We start from the raw sequence: 19,989 nt of genomic DNA on the forward strand, positions 1-19,989 counted from the left end.
ATTCGACTTTCCTATGATACTCCCACTATTCCGAATGAGAAGAATTTTGCCTATGTGGAGAGTAATAAATCTTCTATGCTTGTAGATCATGAAAAGAATGCTTTAGGTGCTGGTTATATTGTTGAATTCATTCATGATGCTACTGAAAATTATTATGAGGGAGGAACATATGCTTGTAGGAATTGCAATAATATCAAGTTTCCTCTCTATGTGCTTAAAATTTTGAAGTTATGCTTGTTTTACCTTCAATGCAAGTTGATTCTTGTCCGCACAAGTTGTTTTCTCACAAAATACCTATGCATAGGAAGTGGGTTAGACTTAAATGTGCTAGTCATATTCTTCATTATGCTCTCTTTATGTTACAATTCTTATCTTTTATGTGAGCATCATTGAAATCATCATGCCTAGCTAGGGGCGTTAAACGATAGCGCTTGTTGGGAGGCAACCCAATTTTATTTTTGTTCCTTGACTTTTGTTCCTGTTTAGTAATAAATAATCCATCTAGATTATGTTTATATGTGGTTTTATCTTTTAATTAGTGTTTGTGCCAAGTTAAACCTATTAGATCTTCTTGGAAGATAGTTACTTGATCTTGCTGTAATTTCCAGAATCTTTGCGCTCAGTGCCCGAATTGTCAAAAATCACCAGAACGTGATAAAATAGTGATTCCAATTGCTGCTGATCAACAAGTAAATTTCCCAGGTTGTATAATTTTGGTAGAATTTTTTGGGTTCCAGAAGTTTGCGTTAGTAACAGATTACTACAGACTGTTCTGTTTTTGACAGATTCTGTTTTGCGTGTGTTGTTTGCTTATTTTGATGAATCTATTGCTAGTAAAGTAATTTATAAACCATAGAGAAGTTGAAATACAGTAGGTTTAACACCAATACAAATAAAGAACAAGTTCACTACAGTACCTTAAAGTAGTCTTTTGTTTTCTTTCTCTAACGAAGCTCACGAGATTTCTATTGAGTTTTGTGTTGTGAAGTTTTCAAGTTTTGGGTGAATTCTTTTGATGGATTATGGAACAAGGAGTGGCAAGAGCCTAAGCTTGGGGATGCCCATGGAACCCCCAAGCTAATCCAAGGACACCAAAAAGTCAAAGCTTGGGGATGCCCCGGAAGGCATCCCCTCTTTCGTCCACTTCCATCGGTAATTTACTTGGAGCTATATTTTTATTCACCACATGATATGTGTTTTGCTTGGAGCGTCTTGTATTATTTGTGTCTTTGCTTGTTAGTCTACCACAATCATCCTTGCTGTACACACCTTTTGAGAGATCCATGTATGAATTGAAATTTGTTAGAATACACTATGTGCTTCACTTATATCTTTTGAGCTTGATAGTTTACTCTATGTGCTTCACTTATATCTTTTTGAGCATGATAATTTTTGCTCTAGTGCTTCACTTAGATCTTTTAGAGCATGATGGTGGTTTGTTTTAAAGAAACTTGATCTCTCATGCTTCACTTAGATTATTTTGAGAGTCGTTAATAGCATGGTAATTTGCTTAATGTTAATATACTTGGTATTCAAGATATGTGAAACTTTATTTTTAGTGGGTTGAATACTAAGATAAGTTTGATGCTTGATAATTGTTTTGAGATATGGAGGTGATAATATCATAGTCGTGCTAGTTGAGTAGTTGTGAATTTGAGAAATACTTGTGTTGAAGTTAGCAAGTCCCGTAGCATGCACGTATGGTTAAAGTTGTGTAACAAATTTGAAGCATGAAGTGTACCTGGCTTGTGCATCCTTATGAGTGGCGGTCGGGGACGAGCGATGGTATTTTCCTACCAATCTATCCCCCCAGGAGCATGCGTGTAGTACTTGATTTTTGATGACTTCTAAATTTTTGCAATAAGTATATGAGTTCTTTTGACTAATGTTGAGTCCATGGATTATACGCACTTTTACCTTTCCGCCATTTGCTAGCCTCTTCGGTACTGTGCATTGCCCTTTCTCACATTGAGAGTTGGTGCAAACTTCGCCGGTGCATCCAAACACCGTGATATGATACACTCTTTCACACATAAACCTCCCTATATCTTCCTCAAAACAGCCACCATACCTATCTATCATGGCATTTCCATAGCCATTCCGAGATATATTGCCATGCAACTTCCATCATCATCATGACATGCTTTACTTTTGTCATATTGCCATTGCATGATCTTGTAGTTGACATCGTATTTGTGGCAAAGCCACCATGCATTATTTTTCATACATGTCACTCTTGATTCATTGCACCATCCCGGTACACCGCCGGAGGCATTCATATAGAGTCATATCTTGTTCTAGTATCGAGTTGTAATCATTATGTTGTAATCAATAGAAGTGTGATGATCATCATTATTAGAGCATTGCCCAATCAAAAAAAGGGAGAAAGGCCAAAAAGAAAAAAAGAAAGGCCCAAAAAAAGAGAAAATAAAAAGGGCAATGCTACTATCTCTTTTTCCACACTTGTGCTTCAAAGTAGCACCTTGTTCTTCATGTAGTGAGTCTCATATATTGTGCTTCAAAGTAGCACCATGATTTTCATATAGTGAGTCTCATAATTTGTCTTGTTCATACTAGTGGGAATTTTTCATTATAGAACTTGGCTTGTATATTCCAATGATGGGCTTCCTCAAAATGCCCTAGGTCTTCATGAGCAAGAAAGTTGGATGCACACCCACTAGTTTTCTTTTGTTGAGCATTCTTAGCTCTAGTGCATCCGTTGCAAGGCAATCCCTACCCCTTGCATTAACATCAATTGATGGGCATCTCCATAGCTTATTGATTAGCCTCGTTAATGTGAGACTTTCTCCTTTTTTGTCTTCTCCACACAATCCCCATCATCATATTCTATACCACCCATAGTGCTATGTCCATGGCTCGCGCTCATGTATTGCGTGAAGGTTGAAAAAGTTTGAGATTATTTGAGTATGAAACAATTGCTTGGCTTGTCATCGGGGGTATAGAAGTTGGGAACATCTCTGTGTGACGAAAATGAAGCATAGCCTAACTATATGATTTTGTAGGGATAAACTTCCTTTGGCCATGTTATTTTGAGATGACATAATTGTTTGATTAGTATGCTTGAAGTATTATCATTTTTATGTCAATATGAACTTTTGTCTTGAACCTTTCGGATCTGAATATTCATACCATGATTAAGAAGATTTACATTGAAATTATGCCAAAGTATCACTCCACATCAAAAATTCTCTTTTTATCATTTACCTACTCGAGGACGAGTAGGAATTAAGCTTGGGGATGCATGATACGTCTCCAACGTATCTATAATTTTTGATTGCTCCATGCTACTTTATCTACTGTTTTGGACTATATTGGGCTTTATTTTCCACTTTTATATTATTTTTGGGACTAACCTATTAACCGGAGGCCCATCCCAGAATTGTTGTTTTTTGCCTATTTCAGTATTTCGAGGAAACAGAATATCAAACGGAGTCCAAACGGAATGAAACCTTCGGGAACGTGATCTTCTCACCGAACGTGATCCAGGAGACTTGGACCCTACTCCAAGAAGTTTCTGGAGAGGTCACGAGGGTGGAGGGCGCCCCCCCCTGGGCGCGCCCCTTGCCTCGTGGGCCCCTCAGAGCTCCACCGGCGTGCTCCTTCCGCCTATATATCTCCATATACCCTAAAAACATTCGGGAGCAACATAGATCGGGAGTTTTGCCGCCAGAAGCCTCCGTAGCCACCGAAACTCAATCTAGACTCGTTTCGGCACCCTGCCGGAGAGGGCAATCCTTCTCCGGTGGCCATCTTCATCATCCCAGTGCTCTCCATGACGAGGAGAGAGTAGTTCTCCCTCGGGGCTGAGGGTATGTACCAGTAGCTATGTGTTTGATCTCTCTCTCTCTCTCGTGTTCTTGAGATGATACGATCTTGATGTATCGCGAGCTTTGCTATTATATTTGGATCCTATGATGTTTCTTCCCCCCTCTTCTCTCTTGTAATGAATCGAGTTTCCCCTTTGAAGTAATCTTATAGGATTGAGTCTTTAAAGACTTGAGAACACTTGATGTATGTCTTGCCATGGATATCTGTGGTGACAATGGGATACCATGTGCCACTTGATGTATGTTTTGGTGACCAACTTGCGGGTTTCGTGACATTGGGAACCTATGCATAGGGGTTGGCACACATTTTCGTCATGATTCTCCGGTAGAAACTGTGGGGCACTCTTTGAGGTTCTTTGTGTTGGTTGAATAGATGAATTGAGATTGTGTGATGCATATCGTATAATCATGCCCACGGATACTTGAGGTGACATTGAAGTATCTAGGTGACATTAGAGTTTTGGTTGATTTGTATCTTAAGGTGTTATTCTAGTACGAACTCTAGGGCTGTTTGTGACACTTATAGGAATAGCCCAACGGATTGATTGGAAAGAATAACTTTGAGGTGGTTTCGTACCCTACCATAATCTCTTCGTTCGTTTTCTGCTATTAGTGACTTTGGAGTGACTCTTTGTTGCATGTTAAGGGATAATTTTATGATCCAATTATGTTAGTATTATTGAGAGGACTTACACTAGTGAAAGTATGAACCCTAGGCCTTATTTCCTATCATTGCAATACCGTTTACGCTCACTTTTATCATTAGTTACCTTGCTGTTTTTATATTTTCAGATTACAAATACCTTTATCTACCATCCATATTGCACTTGTATCACCATCTCTTCGCCGAACTAGTGCACCTATACAATTTACCATTGTATTGGGTGTGTTGGGGACACAAGAGACTCTTTGTTATTTGGTTGCAGGGTTGCTTGAGAGAGACAATCTTCATCCTATGCCTCCTACGGATTGATAAACCTTAGGTCATCCACTTGAGGGAAATTTGCTACTGTCCTACAAACCTCTGCACTTGGAGGCCCAACAACGTCTACAAGAAGAAGGTTGTGTAGTAGACATCAATAGACCATGGTAGACTTTTGAAAAAAAGGTTGCTGGGGGCTCTTATACACGTGTGCGGCTTGATAGATGTGTGGCGAGTCCAGCGTGGCTATTGGCCTTCCCAGGCGCAAGACTTGAGCACAAGACATCGGCCAGTTACGATCATGCATCCTTGCTTCTTCACCTACGTGAAGTGCATGCATGCAGTCAGGCCCCGCGTAGCTTTAAATACGAATTGTGCTGGGAACGAGACCCGGATCTCGAAAATGTGATTACAGCGGGCTTGCAGAAGCGACAAGGGGGTTCGATGGAGGAAGTTCGAGACAAACTGCTGTCACTATCGGCTGATCTATCTAGGTGGGAACACTCACATTTTGGTAACATAAAGCGGGAGATAGCAGCACTGAAAAAGGCGCTGTAGGATATGCGAGCTGCACCAAACCGAACTGGCCCGACACACGCTGAGCATAAAATTGTAGATCATCTTGTTGAGTTGTTTCACAGAGAAGAGATAATGTGGAGGCAAAGGGCAAGACTAGAGTGGCTGGCACATGGCGACAAAAATACGTATTTCTTCCACTTACGCGCAAGCCGGAGGCGGAGGAAAACCAGATAAAAGAATTGCAGTGGTCCGATGGGCAAATGACAGATGATGTGGCTGAGATGGAGGGTTTAACAAATGAGTTTTATAAGGATTTGTACACGTCGGAGGGTGTGAACAATATGGAGCAAGTCCTTGATACAGTACCTACTAGAGTGACCCCGGAGATGAACGATGCCCTTAATGCACCCTACAGCCAAGATGAAGTTAAGAAGGCACTTTTTCAAATGTTCCCACTAAAAGCTCCAGGCCCGAATGGCTTTCCCGCTCACTTTTTTCAGCAAAATTGGGGCATATGTGGTGATGAAGTAACCAAAGCAGTATTGCAAATAGTTGAAGGCAAGGAGTCGGCTGAGAGCATTAATGAAACGGTGTTGGTATTAATTTCCAAGGTAAAAAAACCCCACTCTATTGTCTCAGTTCAAGCCAATCAGTTTATGCAATGTCTTATATAAGATAGCATCAAAGGTGATATCTAACCGGTTGAAGCTAGTGTTACCTGATATCATATCAGAAGAACAATTAGCTTTTGTTCCAGTCAGATTTATCACTGACAACATCATCACTGCCTACGAATGCCTACATTTTATGAAAAGGAACAAAGCAAAAAAGCACCAAGCATGTGCGCTGAAACTTGACATGATGAAAGCCTACGACAGAGTGGAGTGGCCGTACCTTCGGGCCATCATGATAAAGTTGGGTTTCAGTGAGAGCTGGGTCAACATAGTTATGAACATGGTGACGACAGTTCATTTTCCAGCCATGTTCAATGGAAAGAGACTTGAGCAATTCAAACCATCATGAGGAATCAGACAGGGAGACCCAATATCTCCATACTTGTTTTTATTGGCAGCAGAGGGCCTTCCGTGCCTCCTTAAATCTAAAAGTGAGTCATCCAATCTTGAAGGTTTACAAGTTGCACCCACGGCGCCATGAGTAAACCATCTCGTATTTGCTGATGACAGCCTGCTGTTCTTTAAGGCAAACAGTTTGGGTGCTACTGAGGTCAACCACGTGCTAGACATCTATATATAGTCAGGCAACAGGGCAGCGTGTGAACTATGCAAAATCATCGATCTACTTCAGCAAGGGTGTGCCAGACAGTGTTCGGCATGACATTAAGAGTTTGCTCAATGTGCCCAATGAGACCCTGAATGAGAAATACCTTGGCATGCCTTCAGATGTTGGGAGCTCTAAAAATGGGGCTTTTAAATACTTGAAAGATCGCCTCTGGAGCAAGGTACAAGGATGGATTGAGATGACGTTATCCATTGTGGAAAAGGAGATACTTGTTAAATCAGTGGCCCAGGCAACCTGTTTTCTCCATGTCTTGTTTTAAGCTACCCCGAGGTCTTTGCCAACACTTGAATTTGCTTATTCGAAAGTTTTGGTGGGGGAGCAAGGGAGGTAAACGTAAACCACATTGGGTCTCATGGGAATCAATGACACAGCCAAAATCCATGGGTGGTCTAGGTTTTAAAGATTTCGAGTTATTCAATTTGGCCATGTTAGCCAAGCAGGCATGGCGCCTCCTCCAGAATCCTGAATCGTTAAGTGCCAGACTCCTAAAAAGTGTCTATTACCCCAACAGCAACATTTTGGAGGCAAACCTAGGAGGACATCCAAGTCAAGTATGGAGAGCCATTGTGGATGGCCGTGATATTCTGAAACACTGAGAATAGTTAAGCGCACTGGCAACGGTCAGACTACACGTATATGGGAGGATAATTGGATTCCCCGAGATGAAATGCTGAGACCGTATGGGTGCCGTGTTGCAGATCCTCTGGAGATGGTGGCTGATCTTATAGATGCTACGTCGGCAACATGGAATCGACAACTCGTTTAGCAGGTTTTTATGCCCATGGATGCTGAGATCATATTATATATTCCCTTATGTACACGTAACCTGGCAGATTTCTGGAGTTGGCACTTCGAGCGTCATGGAAATTTTTCAGTTAAAATAGCATACAACGTGTTGGTGGCAACCAAGCTGAGGCGCGAAGCATGGCTACATGAGGAGGCAGGTCCTTCGAATTCAAATGCCGAACAAAAATCATGGAAGTTTCTGTGGAAAACAGCTGTACTGGGGAAGGTGAGAATGTTCCTATGGCGATTGTCTAAGCATTCACTTCCGACAGAAGATGTGAGGGCCCATAGACATATGTCAACTACATCGTCGTGTGGCCTCTGCGGAATGCCGGATTCATGGAGACACTCACTCTTGGAATGCACCTTGTCGAGGTGCACATGGGCTCTTGCTGATGATGAGCTACTACATAAAATGTCAACCAACACTGAACCTAGTGCAAAGACGTGGCTTTTTAATCTGATGGATGTGTTGTCCCATGATCAGTATGTGCAGCTGTCAGTAACGCTCTGGGCGCTTTGGTCGGCTCGCCGCAAAGCTATACACGAAGGAATCTTCCAGAGTCATCAGTCCATACATGCTTTCATCAATAGCTTCATCAGCGAGCTAAACTTGATCAGGGAGAACCAACCTATACGTGCGCACCTGGGCGGACCAAGGGCCACCCATCCTCTCCGACCCAAAGCACCACCTGCTGGTTTTGCGAAAATCCATGTTGATGCGGCATTTCTAAAAGGAAGAGGGGGAGCTGCAGCGGCTGTTTGTCGAGACAGCCTAGGCAACTTCCTGGGAAGTTCGACATTGGTTATACAGGGAGTTGATGATCCCTCTACTCTGGAGACCATAGCCTGAAGAGAGGCATTGGCATTGGCACAAGACCTCCAGCTACAACGTATGATCATAGCATCAGATGCCAAGCAAGTTGTCCAGGAGATAAACACCAGATCCAGAGGCGGAAACTGGGCTATTATTAGCGAGATTAACTCTTATTCCAGTTTGTTTCAATGTAATTTTTCTTTTGAAAGTCGTAGGGCGAACATAGAAGCTCATTAACTAGCCAAGCACTCGTTGTCTTTAGGTCTGGGGCGCCACGTTTGGTTTGGCCAATCCCATGATCTTGCTTGTATCCCACAATCTGTAGTATTCACTTAATAAAGCTTGGTGATCCTAAAAAAACCAAATCATTCCCTATGGAAGAGAGGCCATGTCAATGTACTAGATTGTTTTATAAATGTTCTATGGCATCCGGTGCACCTGTGGCACCAAGTGTTGGTGCACTAGATACATTCCCGGGTGGGAGGAGGGGAGGGGGTTGGGGTGAGAGTTTGCTCCATGTTCCCTTCCCTATACGCGGAATAGGAATTCTTCATATACATTTGTGAGTTTTTACTCTGTTAGATTGGGAAATGGCTCATTGGGCCATGACGTATATACTCCTATATATTTGGACCCAAATTATCCTTGTTTATAGAGATGTGGCCCGGTTTCACTTGTGTATGAACAGTTTTTAAAAGTTCACCTCACAATGTGTGAGAGCACTTTCAAAGCCGAACTGGACTTATTTTCAGAATCTTAGCGAAAGAACACACTTTTCAGTCTCAAAGCATGTGGATGGTGCTTGCCACAACCAAATTTAAGTGGATTATCATGTAGTTTATGTCCGGGTTTAACGGCCTGTCAGTAACATGCTTATGCATGCTACAGAGTTGTCCCTTCTTTGGTAGGTTCATATTAGTTGGTTAATATTTCAAATATTTCCTTCCTTTTAGTAGGATTAAAGTTTGATTATCTGTAAAAACGAAATACAATAAAGTTGTCTATATGTATCTTAGGTGCAAAGGCCATGGTAATAAAAACTTTCATTTCTAAAAATTGCCGTTTTTATAGAGAACACTCATTCGTGATATGTGTGAAGAAATCACAAAATGACTTTTCTCTAGAACAAGTTACGGTTCAAGCTGTGAAATTTGTGCTCCACAAACGCCGTTTATATTTTTACCTGGGAATAGATTCGTTTCGCTTTTGAGTGAGCGGTTGTAGCAAAGAGATATACACGTTTACATGTGCTCCGTGTACCAGACCCTTCGATGTAATATTGCTTTCTAACACACAAAGTCTCTCCTGAAAGAGTTTTTATTTTGCGGTAAATTCATTGCATTACTCAAATCACAGTGCCCATACAATCATCATTGGCTGGCTCTAAAGAAACTACCGGGCCAGAACCAACCCAAGTCATTGTTCTGCCTTCGAGTCTACCAAATTTAGCTAGCTATCATCAACCTTATTTTGATTGTGATTTACATGATTAACACAAGAATCACCAAGACACATAAGGTGTCTAATCCTAAAAGAGTTCCACAAGAGTTTAATTAGCAGGAACTTTTTGTTGTTGTTTCTTGTCATAAACAAACGGATATGACAATCTTCCTATGTGTTCAGTTCGATGTGCACCCGCATCAAGCACGCACCGCACCTGATCAATCTTGAAACAAGTAATAGCTCTTTGATGTAGCTGCACTAAAGAGTTCGACACCAACATATGGTAGGAATCGCTCGCTATGTTCTGTATATATGAATGCATGGTTTCCTCAAACTTATAAATTTGTAGTTATGTGCGAGTAACAATATATATCAAGCTTATGGTTTGTTTGTATCGATTTTTGCTTGGTTTTCATAAATTAACTGGGAAGTTCTCTTCCTCTTAATTAATAGATGATAAAATTATTTTGCCTCCAAAAGGAGTTCGTAAAACCAGAAGGGCATGTGTGGAATCGGTTGTACCACTATAAGACAAGCAGCTGGCAATAATTTTGTTCCCTTCGCCTATTAGAATCATAGGAACTCGTAGAATCAACCTGAGAGCAATACCAATTAATATATGGCGAATCGGAGATAGACACAAAGTGAATATTTGGACGAAGGCTTGGATACCTCAATCACCTTCGAGGCTCCTCATCACCTTAAGAGTAACAATTTGTTTTCCAAAGTTTTCGGCTTGGTTGATCTTGCTACAGGCCAATGGGACATTTTGTTGGTGAAGCAAACCTTTTGGCCGGTGGAAGCTCATCGGATACTAAATATACATACCATTACCATCTTTTGAGATGCCTGACTTTGTTGCTTGGCACCCTTCGAAACATGGCATATTTTCTGTCAAGTCAGTCTATCTAGAGGTGTGGAGGAGCCATTACGAATGTAAAGCTCCAAGGAGAAACTCCCCAAGCGTTGTTGCACCCAACCCAACTTGGTAATTTATATGGAAACTGCCATGTCCTGCTAAGGTGAGGATCTTCTTCTGGAGAACACTGCATGGTACTCTGCCCTGCCGTGTTAGTCTTGCGGTTGACACGTGAAAATTACCACGAAATGACTGGCGTGTGAAAGTGTTGAAAGTACGAAGCATATGTTATTCCAATGCAACAAAGCGAAACAAGTATGGAGGAGGCTAGGTTTGGAGAGCATCGTTGAGGTAGGATGCGCGGTCGATCAAGTGGGAGAAGCTGTTTTGGAATATGTACTATCCCTTTGGGCAGACAAAACTATAGTTCTTGGTCAGGGGAATGGTAACTTGATCATAGCTATCATCTGCTGGTTTTTGTGGCGGGAGAGGAGAAAATTATTGCATGGTGAAAGGACACAGCAACCAGCTCAGATTGTTCTTTCAGTCCACGCCCTTGCTGAGAATTTTCTTGCTGCGACTGCCAAATCAACGAGGAGAAGAGGAATCCATGGACGAGACCACCTTCGGGGTACAATAAATTAAATGTTGATGCCTCATTTGATCCAGACTTGCTCCAAGGTACAGTGGACACTGTTCTGCACGTACGATAGTGCTTGGAATTTTGTAGCGGCAAGCAATAATGTTGTCGGTGTTTGCATGGATGATGGATGTGTTCATGGCTAAGGCACTGCCTCTTCGGTCAAACTTGGAAAATGGCCTTGGGCCGCAACAAATTGATAGTCAACTCCAACAATATTGATGTAATCTCAGCAATGCAAGACGAATCATATGGCTAGGGATTTCCCTCATGTTCGGTATGAACATTGCCAGAGAGAAGCAAATGTCATTGCAGATGAACTGGCTAGATTTTGTAAATCTTGGTTTGATCAGGCACCTTCTGACCATCACTCTTATGCTTGTAACTGATACTTTTTTCTATCACTAGCTAATAAAGGGGTGTTGATAGGTTCACAAAAAAAAAGCAATGAAAGACGGTAAACAAGAGTACGAGTGATTCATCACACAAATAAAACTTGCTCTCTTAATTCATGAAGATAGTGACTGTATTCTTACAGGATAACACATATCAGACGATCAACTAATGAGCCAAAAGAGGCAGCAAAGTTCCAATAGACTCAAACAGTTTTTCAGTTTTTCTCTTTTTATTCTTTATTACATCTCCTAGTGAGAGCACTCGAGTAATAGTGTCACACAATAACAAGATACTTTTTCTTGAGACAACAGTAACAAGATATGGCAACGTATCAAGGGTTTGCAGCTGAACCAGACCCAAAACCACGGCCCTCACCAAATCCAAAGCCCGACCCACTCCCCGACCCCCGACCATACCCTCCGCCCTCGCCATACCCAGACCCCGAACCAGAACCACCGCCTGTTGGAATTGATCTATGGTTATAACAAACTGAGACAAAGAAGGGGAGGATTTGCATCCCCAGTACATGCCCTGATCGGGGGCATTGACCCAACTTTTGGTTTTGGTCCCTGTCCCCTTCGCACCACTTACAAAATGAGGAGATCGTACCCCTTGGGGGCAACACACGTACGGGTTAGCACCCGGTTACTCCTAACAGCCGATCCTGAAAGGGTGCTTAAGGGGATCAGAAGACCACCACCACCGCCGGCCACCTCTAGGTCCGTGCCGGCGGCATCCTTCGTGTCTGCTACATCGCCTGCTGATGCCCTTCCTCCCGACGATCTTCTCACTGCTGGAGATGCTAAGGTGGAGCCAGGGGCTATCCTGTTAATGGATCAAGATAATCACGGTTAGTAACCACTATTCTGCTTGATGGGTGTTCTAATCAAGAGATCCAGATCCTAGTTATCTTAACTCTAAAGTATTATTGCTAACATTGGTATCTTGAGCCAGTTTGATCTCTGTTTAAGAACTCCAATTAGACTCGGTTTATGTTATTTACTAATCATGGTCTAATTCCTTATGAATTTGAGTAATTTTCATGCATAAATCGCTTCCACTTACTCCCTCCGTAAACTAATATAAGAGTGTTTAGATTACTAATATAGTGATCTAAACACTCTTACATTAGTTTACAGAGGGAGTACATAATAATGATGATGACATCTGGGTTAAGTGCTAATTGCCCTGACTAATGTTTGCTAATTATGAAATAGCCGAAATTAAATTTTCGCCTAATATATTAGCACTGATTGTGGCCTCGGTTCAGAAAAGGATTCAAATTTTTTTTTAAGAAAAGATCCTGAGAAAAAAAAAGCAGTTTTTCCCCAAATCCCGAGCACTAGAAGCAAAGAATAAATCCTCAACGTGTTTGGGCTGGGGATGCTTACCCGCTCCAGATTGGAGATGTTGCCGTGCCGCACACACATCATGGACGCCTACGAGCATGGCCACCACGCCATGCGCGTCAACGTCAGTACCTCATGCTGCAGCAGCATCGTTGAAGGCGTGCCATCCGCAGCGGCGGACGAGCCGCAGGTTTACGACGCCTAATGGATGACGCCGAGTGCCTCGCGTCACCGCCGGCGGGCACTTATGGCCGACCTGGCACCACTGCTCTCTCCTCCGGCATCCCGCAATAAATGTCGTGTAGCTGCACGGGTGGCCATGCTCGACGGAGCAGCGCGCAGGATCCCTCCGTTGCACGCTGCTCCGGCGAGCGGAGCCGCCGAACCGCCATGGACACCGGGCTCTCGCGCCTTGCTTTGTGCCGCCGCCAGTGGTCGGTCGCGAGCGGAGAAAGCGGGGGAGGAGAGAAGAATGTGCTAGGGTTTGCCAGCGCGAGTTAGTTTTGTTCCGAAGGGAGCAACTTACAACCGTTAGATGGGATCGACGGCTGACGTTGATGCTCCGCTGCAGTCGGGCTGCGGGTGGCTTAGCGGGCCTAATCTGGCTGTAGGCTACGACCCAGGTTGTGTTGGCCCAGTATAAAGTTTTCTTATGTTAATGAATTTAGCTGCTGGATCGTTCCTTTTATGGGTTGCCGTTGGTTTTAGGCCGAAAATAAGTATCGAGTCGTTTTGTTTATTTTCAGTGCATTTGATGTGTTTCAAGTGGACTAAAAAAAAGGGTTGTTTCAAGTTTTCTTTTGATGGTTTATGCACTGTTTTATTAAGAAACAATATGCCCAAAAATGTCTAACAGGCAGTATTAATAATGATATTGTTTTTTCTTTAAAGGGCTACCGTGGGTTCCTATCAGCCAAATTATGTCTTTTAGGCAATTGGTATTTTTGGTGCTTTTGAATCATGTTGTTAATATTAGTAATAATTTTTTATGCACTGTTAATACGTCTTGATTGCCTAAATTATGCTAAAGATAATGTTTGAATTTTCTGAATAAAATGGACCAATGAGAAATTTTATTTCGAAAATATTAATGTGGTATAATGTAAATGCCATATATGGCATTTTTAGTGGTGGTATTTTATTTTTATCATTTTAAAGTTTAAATATTAATGTTATGAAATGACATTTGTCATGATCACAATCTATAATGTTTCATTTCGTAATGTTTCAAATATTTTATATGCAAACTTATTTGAGTGTGAATTTAATGTTGATGCCATACTTATGACTTTTTCTTAAAGATGTGGTAATTTCTAATGGGCTCGGGCCACCTCAAGGAAAATGATGATGGACGCGTGGTTCGGTTTTCCGCACCGCACTATGTGTCATAATAATGTTTGGGCATTATGTCTATTGGGCAAAATAAAGTTTTTTGCTTGGTGCATTTCATGTCATTTTATTATGATATACACCATTGAAATATGCATAAAGACTCAAATAATGTTTATTGGGTTATGATCAATCCCCTAAACAAAAAATTTGTTTTCGAAAGTACATGTTGTCATATGTTTGACAACTCTTATTTGCCAAATGTTGTTATTTTGTGAATCCTTGCGAAAAATTTATGTCCAATTTTTTTTTGGGAAAATGTTATGATATCCTGGCGATAATATTAATGGTATTTTCACTCTGAATGTCCTCTTTAGTGTTTACTCGGTGAGAGTAACATTTATGTTTATATGTTAATTCCAATGTCATTTTCATTGTATGTCATTGAGAATTCTAATGATAATTTTGACACTTATGTTCAATATTCATATTATCATTGTGAGATTTAGTGTCAAAAGGCATCAGTGTGCCTCATGGCACACATGATTATATTATGACATTGCTTTATGTTAATGATGGCAATTAATTTAGTCGTAGTTCTTGCTGGTCATTACAAGATTTTATATCTCTCTGGTCAAAATGGAACCAACGAGAAGTTTTGATTAGAGATTTAATGAGCAAATGTTCTAATTGCATATGATAATATTCTGGCCAACGTTGCTTGTGTTTCTCATGTGTCATTTACGAGTAAGTAAGGTTCTTTCTCATTATCTACCCAACGGTGATATAGATTAGAATAAAAATTAAGCATGTTCTTTATTCATCTTATTGCGTGGTTAGTTTATGCTTGATTCTCTGTTATGATGATCATACCGTTGTCTTTTTTTCCAACAATAATAATGATGTCAAACAAATGTTTGACATAGACGAACCTTATGCAAAGAACTTTCCCACATGGAGAGTGGAGATCATTGTCTCATGTAAGGAATCTCCCAATGTTTTTCTGCCACTAAGGTTGAAGGATGTTAATCATGATGATAAGGCAGACATTGGGAGAGATCTCAAGACGCATGTGCCATCATGCACATTACTAATGCAAAGGAGACTAAAGTCAAAACTATTGGATTTATTCCACTAGCTTTTGGAGATGACTTAATTTTTCCATCTTATTGATGATATTTTGTTCATGCTCCTAGTTATTGGAGAACCTTAACTCTCAAACAGATGAGGTGATTTTGTATGTTATTAAGTTAACTCCAATTATGTAATGTTAGTCCCACCTTGGTGAGATGAGTTATGTTTTCACTAAATAAATCTTTTGTAAAGATTATATGCTATGTTACAATTGAAGATGTAAAAGAAGTGTAACTAATGCGACCTCATCAAAATTGTGGTTTTAGACCACATTTCGAGGGGGAGAATGGAAGTCTCATTTAATATGAGATGTGACGTTCACTTCTCCTACTTAGACCATATCATGTACAACTAAGCAAAATATGTATCTCAATTCTCTAATTAAGATGGAACCAACGAGAAGTCTTGGTTGGAGAGAATGTATGAAAAGCACATTATAATGTTGGTTGTCTAATTAAGATGCAACAAGTCTTATTTAGAAGAATGAATGAAAATAACTCCTTTATTATGTTAATGTGTACTTAGTCCCTTATGAACATTATGAAGCACACATGAATGCTAAAGTGGCAAGCTTGCTAGTCTAATGACCGTCATGATGTAACATGTTGATTATATATCTGACCAACGTCGTTTATAATCATATGGGATACCCACTCAAGTGGCATGTTTGTCAGTATTATGTGGCTTGTGGTTATATTTCTGACTAACGTTGTTTATAATCATTTGTCACGGTTCATTAAGTTCTTTTCCATCTTCAGCCCAACGGTGTTGTGGTTTAGAGCTGAGATGATTGTTATTAATATTTTGGATATATTTTCCATCTTCTAAATAAAGTGATCATCAGGGAACCTGGAGCGTATGAACATTAATCTTAAGGATAACTTCATTAGATCTTTGTTCATATGCATCAGGTAAATTGAGGGGAATTTATTTTTCTCTAATGCAATACTTATTGTTGAGACTCAACAATTTCCCGACGATAGATAATGTGTGTGAATGATCATCTTAGTGGCTTTGTTGCCATATAGGATGAAGATTATGAGCCCTAATGATGTATGGAACTCCATAGAATTCCTCAGTGAGTTGTTGTGACATTTGTGTTATTACTATGACATGCTCTTGTGTTGACTTAGTTGATAATGTATGTATGACTCAACTGTACGATTTTGTCATGGGTGAAGTTGACATAAGGCATGTTATCTAAAGAAATACAATTATGAGATAATACAAGTGTTGGGACACTCATACCATAAGACGAGGGGGAGTAAGGTCACTACCTTGTGGAGATAGAATATTTTGGCAAGCCAAGTAATTTCTATCTTCTATTTGTAACATGAAGGATCTTGGTGATGCCTCATACTTTGCTTCTATTGAGTTTCGCCAAGATATAGGTTCAAAAGGAGTATAAGTTTTATTATGATGACATCATTGATAGAGTACGGAAGAAAATATTACATGGTAGTACGTACTCTATCTCACCTGCTACTAAATTCAAGGGCAATAAAGGTGGACAGTTTAGTGTCCAAGGAACCATTATGAACTGATCAGGTAATGTTAGTTCCTTATGCTTCAGTTGTCAGAAGCAATGCAAGTATTCAAATATCAACTTGCCCTATTTATGACCGGGATAATTGGCAAATATACAAGTCCAGAAATGGACAACCGGAGAAGCCGTGAAAAGTCTTGTAGATATGCAAGGCAATAAAAGTTTACATGCTCACTACTAACAAGTCTGATAACCTCAATATCCTTGGTTATTCAGACATTGTTTCTGCGAGGTGTGTGGATATTAAAGTTTCCACGTTATGTTACATCCTCACTCTCACATATGGAGCTATATCGTGGAAAAGCTCCATAATGACATTGATGGCATTAGAAATAATGCAATTTACGATGTGGCACGTTAAGAGGCTATTGGGCGGGTTGTATGTCAAAGAAGTTCTATTCCCGAAATTAAGGTGGTAGACAACATTTATAAAAACCACCTACTGCATTATGAACACACAGTTTTCTATGCGAGTAACAACAAGTCAAATGGTGTTGCCAAAACCATTGACAATATGTATCATGTTGTGAAAGATAGAATCCAAGATCAAGCTAATGATGTTAAGCATATAAAAATGATTTGTATGTATTACGGATCCGTTTACCAAAGAGGCTCACCACCCATACTCATGATTATGTTGCCGGCATGGGTTAGGAAAGCTTTTTGATCCTGGAAATTAGGACCATCTTATAAACCAACTCCCAAAAGGTATTATGTTTTCCATTTCGAGATAGAGTGATGTACTATAGGTAAAGAGGTTCAGTGGCTTCTCATTGGTCATTGCAACACTTTATTTTGGTGTGTTATTTCTATCGAGTGTGGGCTTATGACGTTTATTAACCATACGATCAAGGGGGAGAATGTTGGAATTGATCTACGGTTATAACAAACTGAGACAAAGAAGGGGAGGATTTGCATCCCCAGTACATGCCCTGATCGGGGGCATTGACCCAACTTTTGGTTTTGGTCCCTGTCCCCTTCGCACCACTTACAAAATGAGGAGGTCGTACCCCTTGGGGGCAACACACGTACGGGTTAGCACCCGGTTACTCCTAACAGCCGATCCTGAAAGGGTGCTTAAGGGGATCAGAAGACCACCACCACCGCCGGCCACCTCTAGGTCCGTGCCGGCGGCATCCTTCGTGTCTGCTACATCGCCTGCTGATGCCCTTCCTCCCGACGATCTTCTCACTGCTGGAGATGCTAAGGTGGAGCCAGGGGCTATCCTGTTAATGGATCAAGATAATCACGGTTAGTAACCACTATTCTGCTTGATGGGTGTTCTAATCAAGAGATCCAGATCCTAGTTATCTTAACTCTAAAGTATTATTGCTAACACCGCCACCTCCACCGCCATAGCCCTGCCCGCCACCGGAACCCGCCCCCGACCCGACCGAAGACCCCGCCCCAGACCCGGCCGATCCGGCGCTGGACCCAGCACTAGACCCAGCGGACGAGCTGGCGCCTCCAACAAAAACGGAGCCGGATCTCGACTCAGAGGTCGAGCCCGCTCCAGCCACGGAGCCGGAGCCGGAACCTGATCCGGACGCGGACACCCCTCCCGTGCCCGCTCCAACCCCGAGACCAAGGCCGAGGCCGAGCCCGGCGCCCTCCCCCTGCCCGCCGCCCAGGTCAATGCCGAGGCCCATCCTGGCCACGCGCCGGCTCTCCACCATGCCGCACCCGAACGCCAGCAGCACCAACGCGGCAGCGACGGCGGCGCTCCTCCGGCAGCTCGTCATCCTCATCTCGCACCACACACGCAAGCTCGAACACCTGTGCGTAGCTGCTAATGGCTGATCACCAGTTGTTCACCACCGTCACCGTGTGTCTCGGTTGGTTGCCTTGGGAGATGAAGAAAGTGGACGCGGCTGGCTGGTTATATAGGGCAATCCGAGTGCGCGATGCCAAGAGGAACAGGACGCGACGCGATCGTGTCGTCTTGGCACTGGCAGTGGGCGCGCAGGCGCGATCGACCGGGCAACCGGTGGTGGTGGTGGTGCGGCAAAGGTGAGTGTACGTGATCTGATAAGGGTTAGTGGTGGGAGTGGTTGCATCATTGCATGCATGTGATGTGCCGCGGCGTGCGCGCATGCCGCCGGCGGGGATGCCGCACGGTTTGGTTCGGCTGTCGCGTACGGCATCTCTCCCGTTTGGTTCAGCAGATCGACCGGGTAGGCCGGTCGATCGCATGCTCGAGATTCTTCGGCTTGTCGCCATGAGTAGGGCTCTTAGCCATTGTCGGCTTGTCGCCGGGACCTCGCCGTACCTCGTTCACAGATCTTAGTGTCATCTCTTGTGATTACCTATTCTTACATTTTTAAAAAGTTAGTCCCAATCCTTTCAACATGCAAAGTGTCCATCTCAACATCCACAAGGCCATGCATTTAAGTCTTCTCTCTCACCAAGACATGTAAACTCTGCCACATAAACGAACTTATAAATTACAATTATTTTTGCATTACTCTATGCATATAACGCTGCCACAACATACATGCATGTTAGCCATCCATCATATTTTTATTTGAAATGACATTTTTAATAGTAATTCAAAAGTTTTTATTCTATTTTTAGAGATTTATTTTTTAGCAATTATTCACGCATTGTTTAACAAAGTTACCGCAGCAACGCATGGGTATCCTCTAGTTCTATCAATAGAATCATCGCCCATCTCCTGATTCTAACAAGGTCGACACTCCAAAGTCCGAATTTTAGCTGACTGTCAGATGCTATGCAATATTTTTTTCCTAGCCGAAAAAGTTCCCGCAATCTGTCTATACCTACCTAGGAGTACTAATAAAAGACTCTGCGTTTCTTCAAAATTTATGTTCGTCCCACACATAGGATTTCTTCATCCGTCGCCAACAATTATGCGTTCTATAAAGTTTGTTAGCCGAGGTGGTACTAATCCATCCGTCCGCTGATCGATTTTTGGTTCTAGTTTAAGAGGGACTGTGGAAAAAAAATATTGTGGGATGGTATAGGCTGCGGCCAAAATATTCAAAGAAGAGAACATACATGGCTGATTGGCTCTAACTTAACCGGGATTCTTGCAAAAAAAAAATAGCAGGATTGTGGAAAAATATTCATGGAATAGGGTCT

General features: G+C 41.9%; 1 protein-coding gene and 1 long non-coding RNA gene across 2 annotated transcripts; both read right to left on the minus strand.

Moving 5' to 3' along the window:
* Positions 1–11,989: 11,989 nt before the first annotated feature.
* LOC123103828 (uncharacterized) lies at positions 11,990–13,336 on the minus strand. The gene is made up of 2 exons (XR_006449992.1): positions 12,921–13,336; positions 11,990–12,354 (listed from the first exon to the last, which is right to left on the minus strand). It is a non-coding gene; the product is annotated as an uncharacterized lncRNA (long non-coding RNA).
* A 3,933-nt stretch (positions 13,337–17,269) lies between these two features.
* On the minus strand, positions 17,270–18,724 carry LOC123107088 (putative glycine-rich cell wall structural protein 1). Its single transcript, XM_044529090.1, has 2 exons — positions 18,205–18,724; positions 17,270–18,113 (listed from the first exon to the last, which is right to left on the minus strand). Exons 1-2 carry the CDS (start codon positions 18,633–18,635, stop codon positions 17,876–17,878), a joined length of 669 nt encoding a protein of 222 aa, XP_044385025.1. The 5' UTR covers positions 18,636–18,724; the 3' UTR covers positions 17,270–17,875.
* Between the last annotated feature and the right edge of the window lie 1,265 nt (positions 18,725–19,989).

This window comes from Triticum aestivum, chromosome 5A, assembly GCF_018294505.1.
Source record: "Triticum aestivum cultivar Chinese Spring chromosome 5A, IWGSC CS RefSeq v2.1, whole genome shotgun sequence".
In the NCBI taxonomy this organism is placed as follows: Eukaryota; Viridiplantae; Streptophyta; class Magnoliopsida; order Poales; family Poaceae; genus Triticum; species Triticum aestivum.

Bases quoted from the DNA above. Each gene is read 5' to 3' on its own strand.
- LOC123107088 (XM_044529090.1), bottom strand. From the start codon at position 18,635: ATGAGGATGACGAGCTGCCGGAGGAGCGCCGCCGTCGCTGCCGCGTTG. The intron at 18,114-18,204 runs GTTAAGATAACT...ATCCATTAACAG, and splicing joins GTTAGCAATAATACTTTAGA to GATAGCCCCTGGCTCCACCT.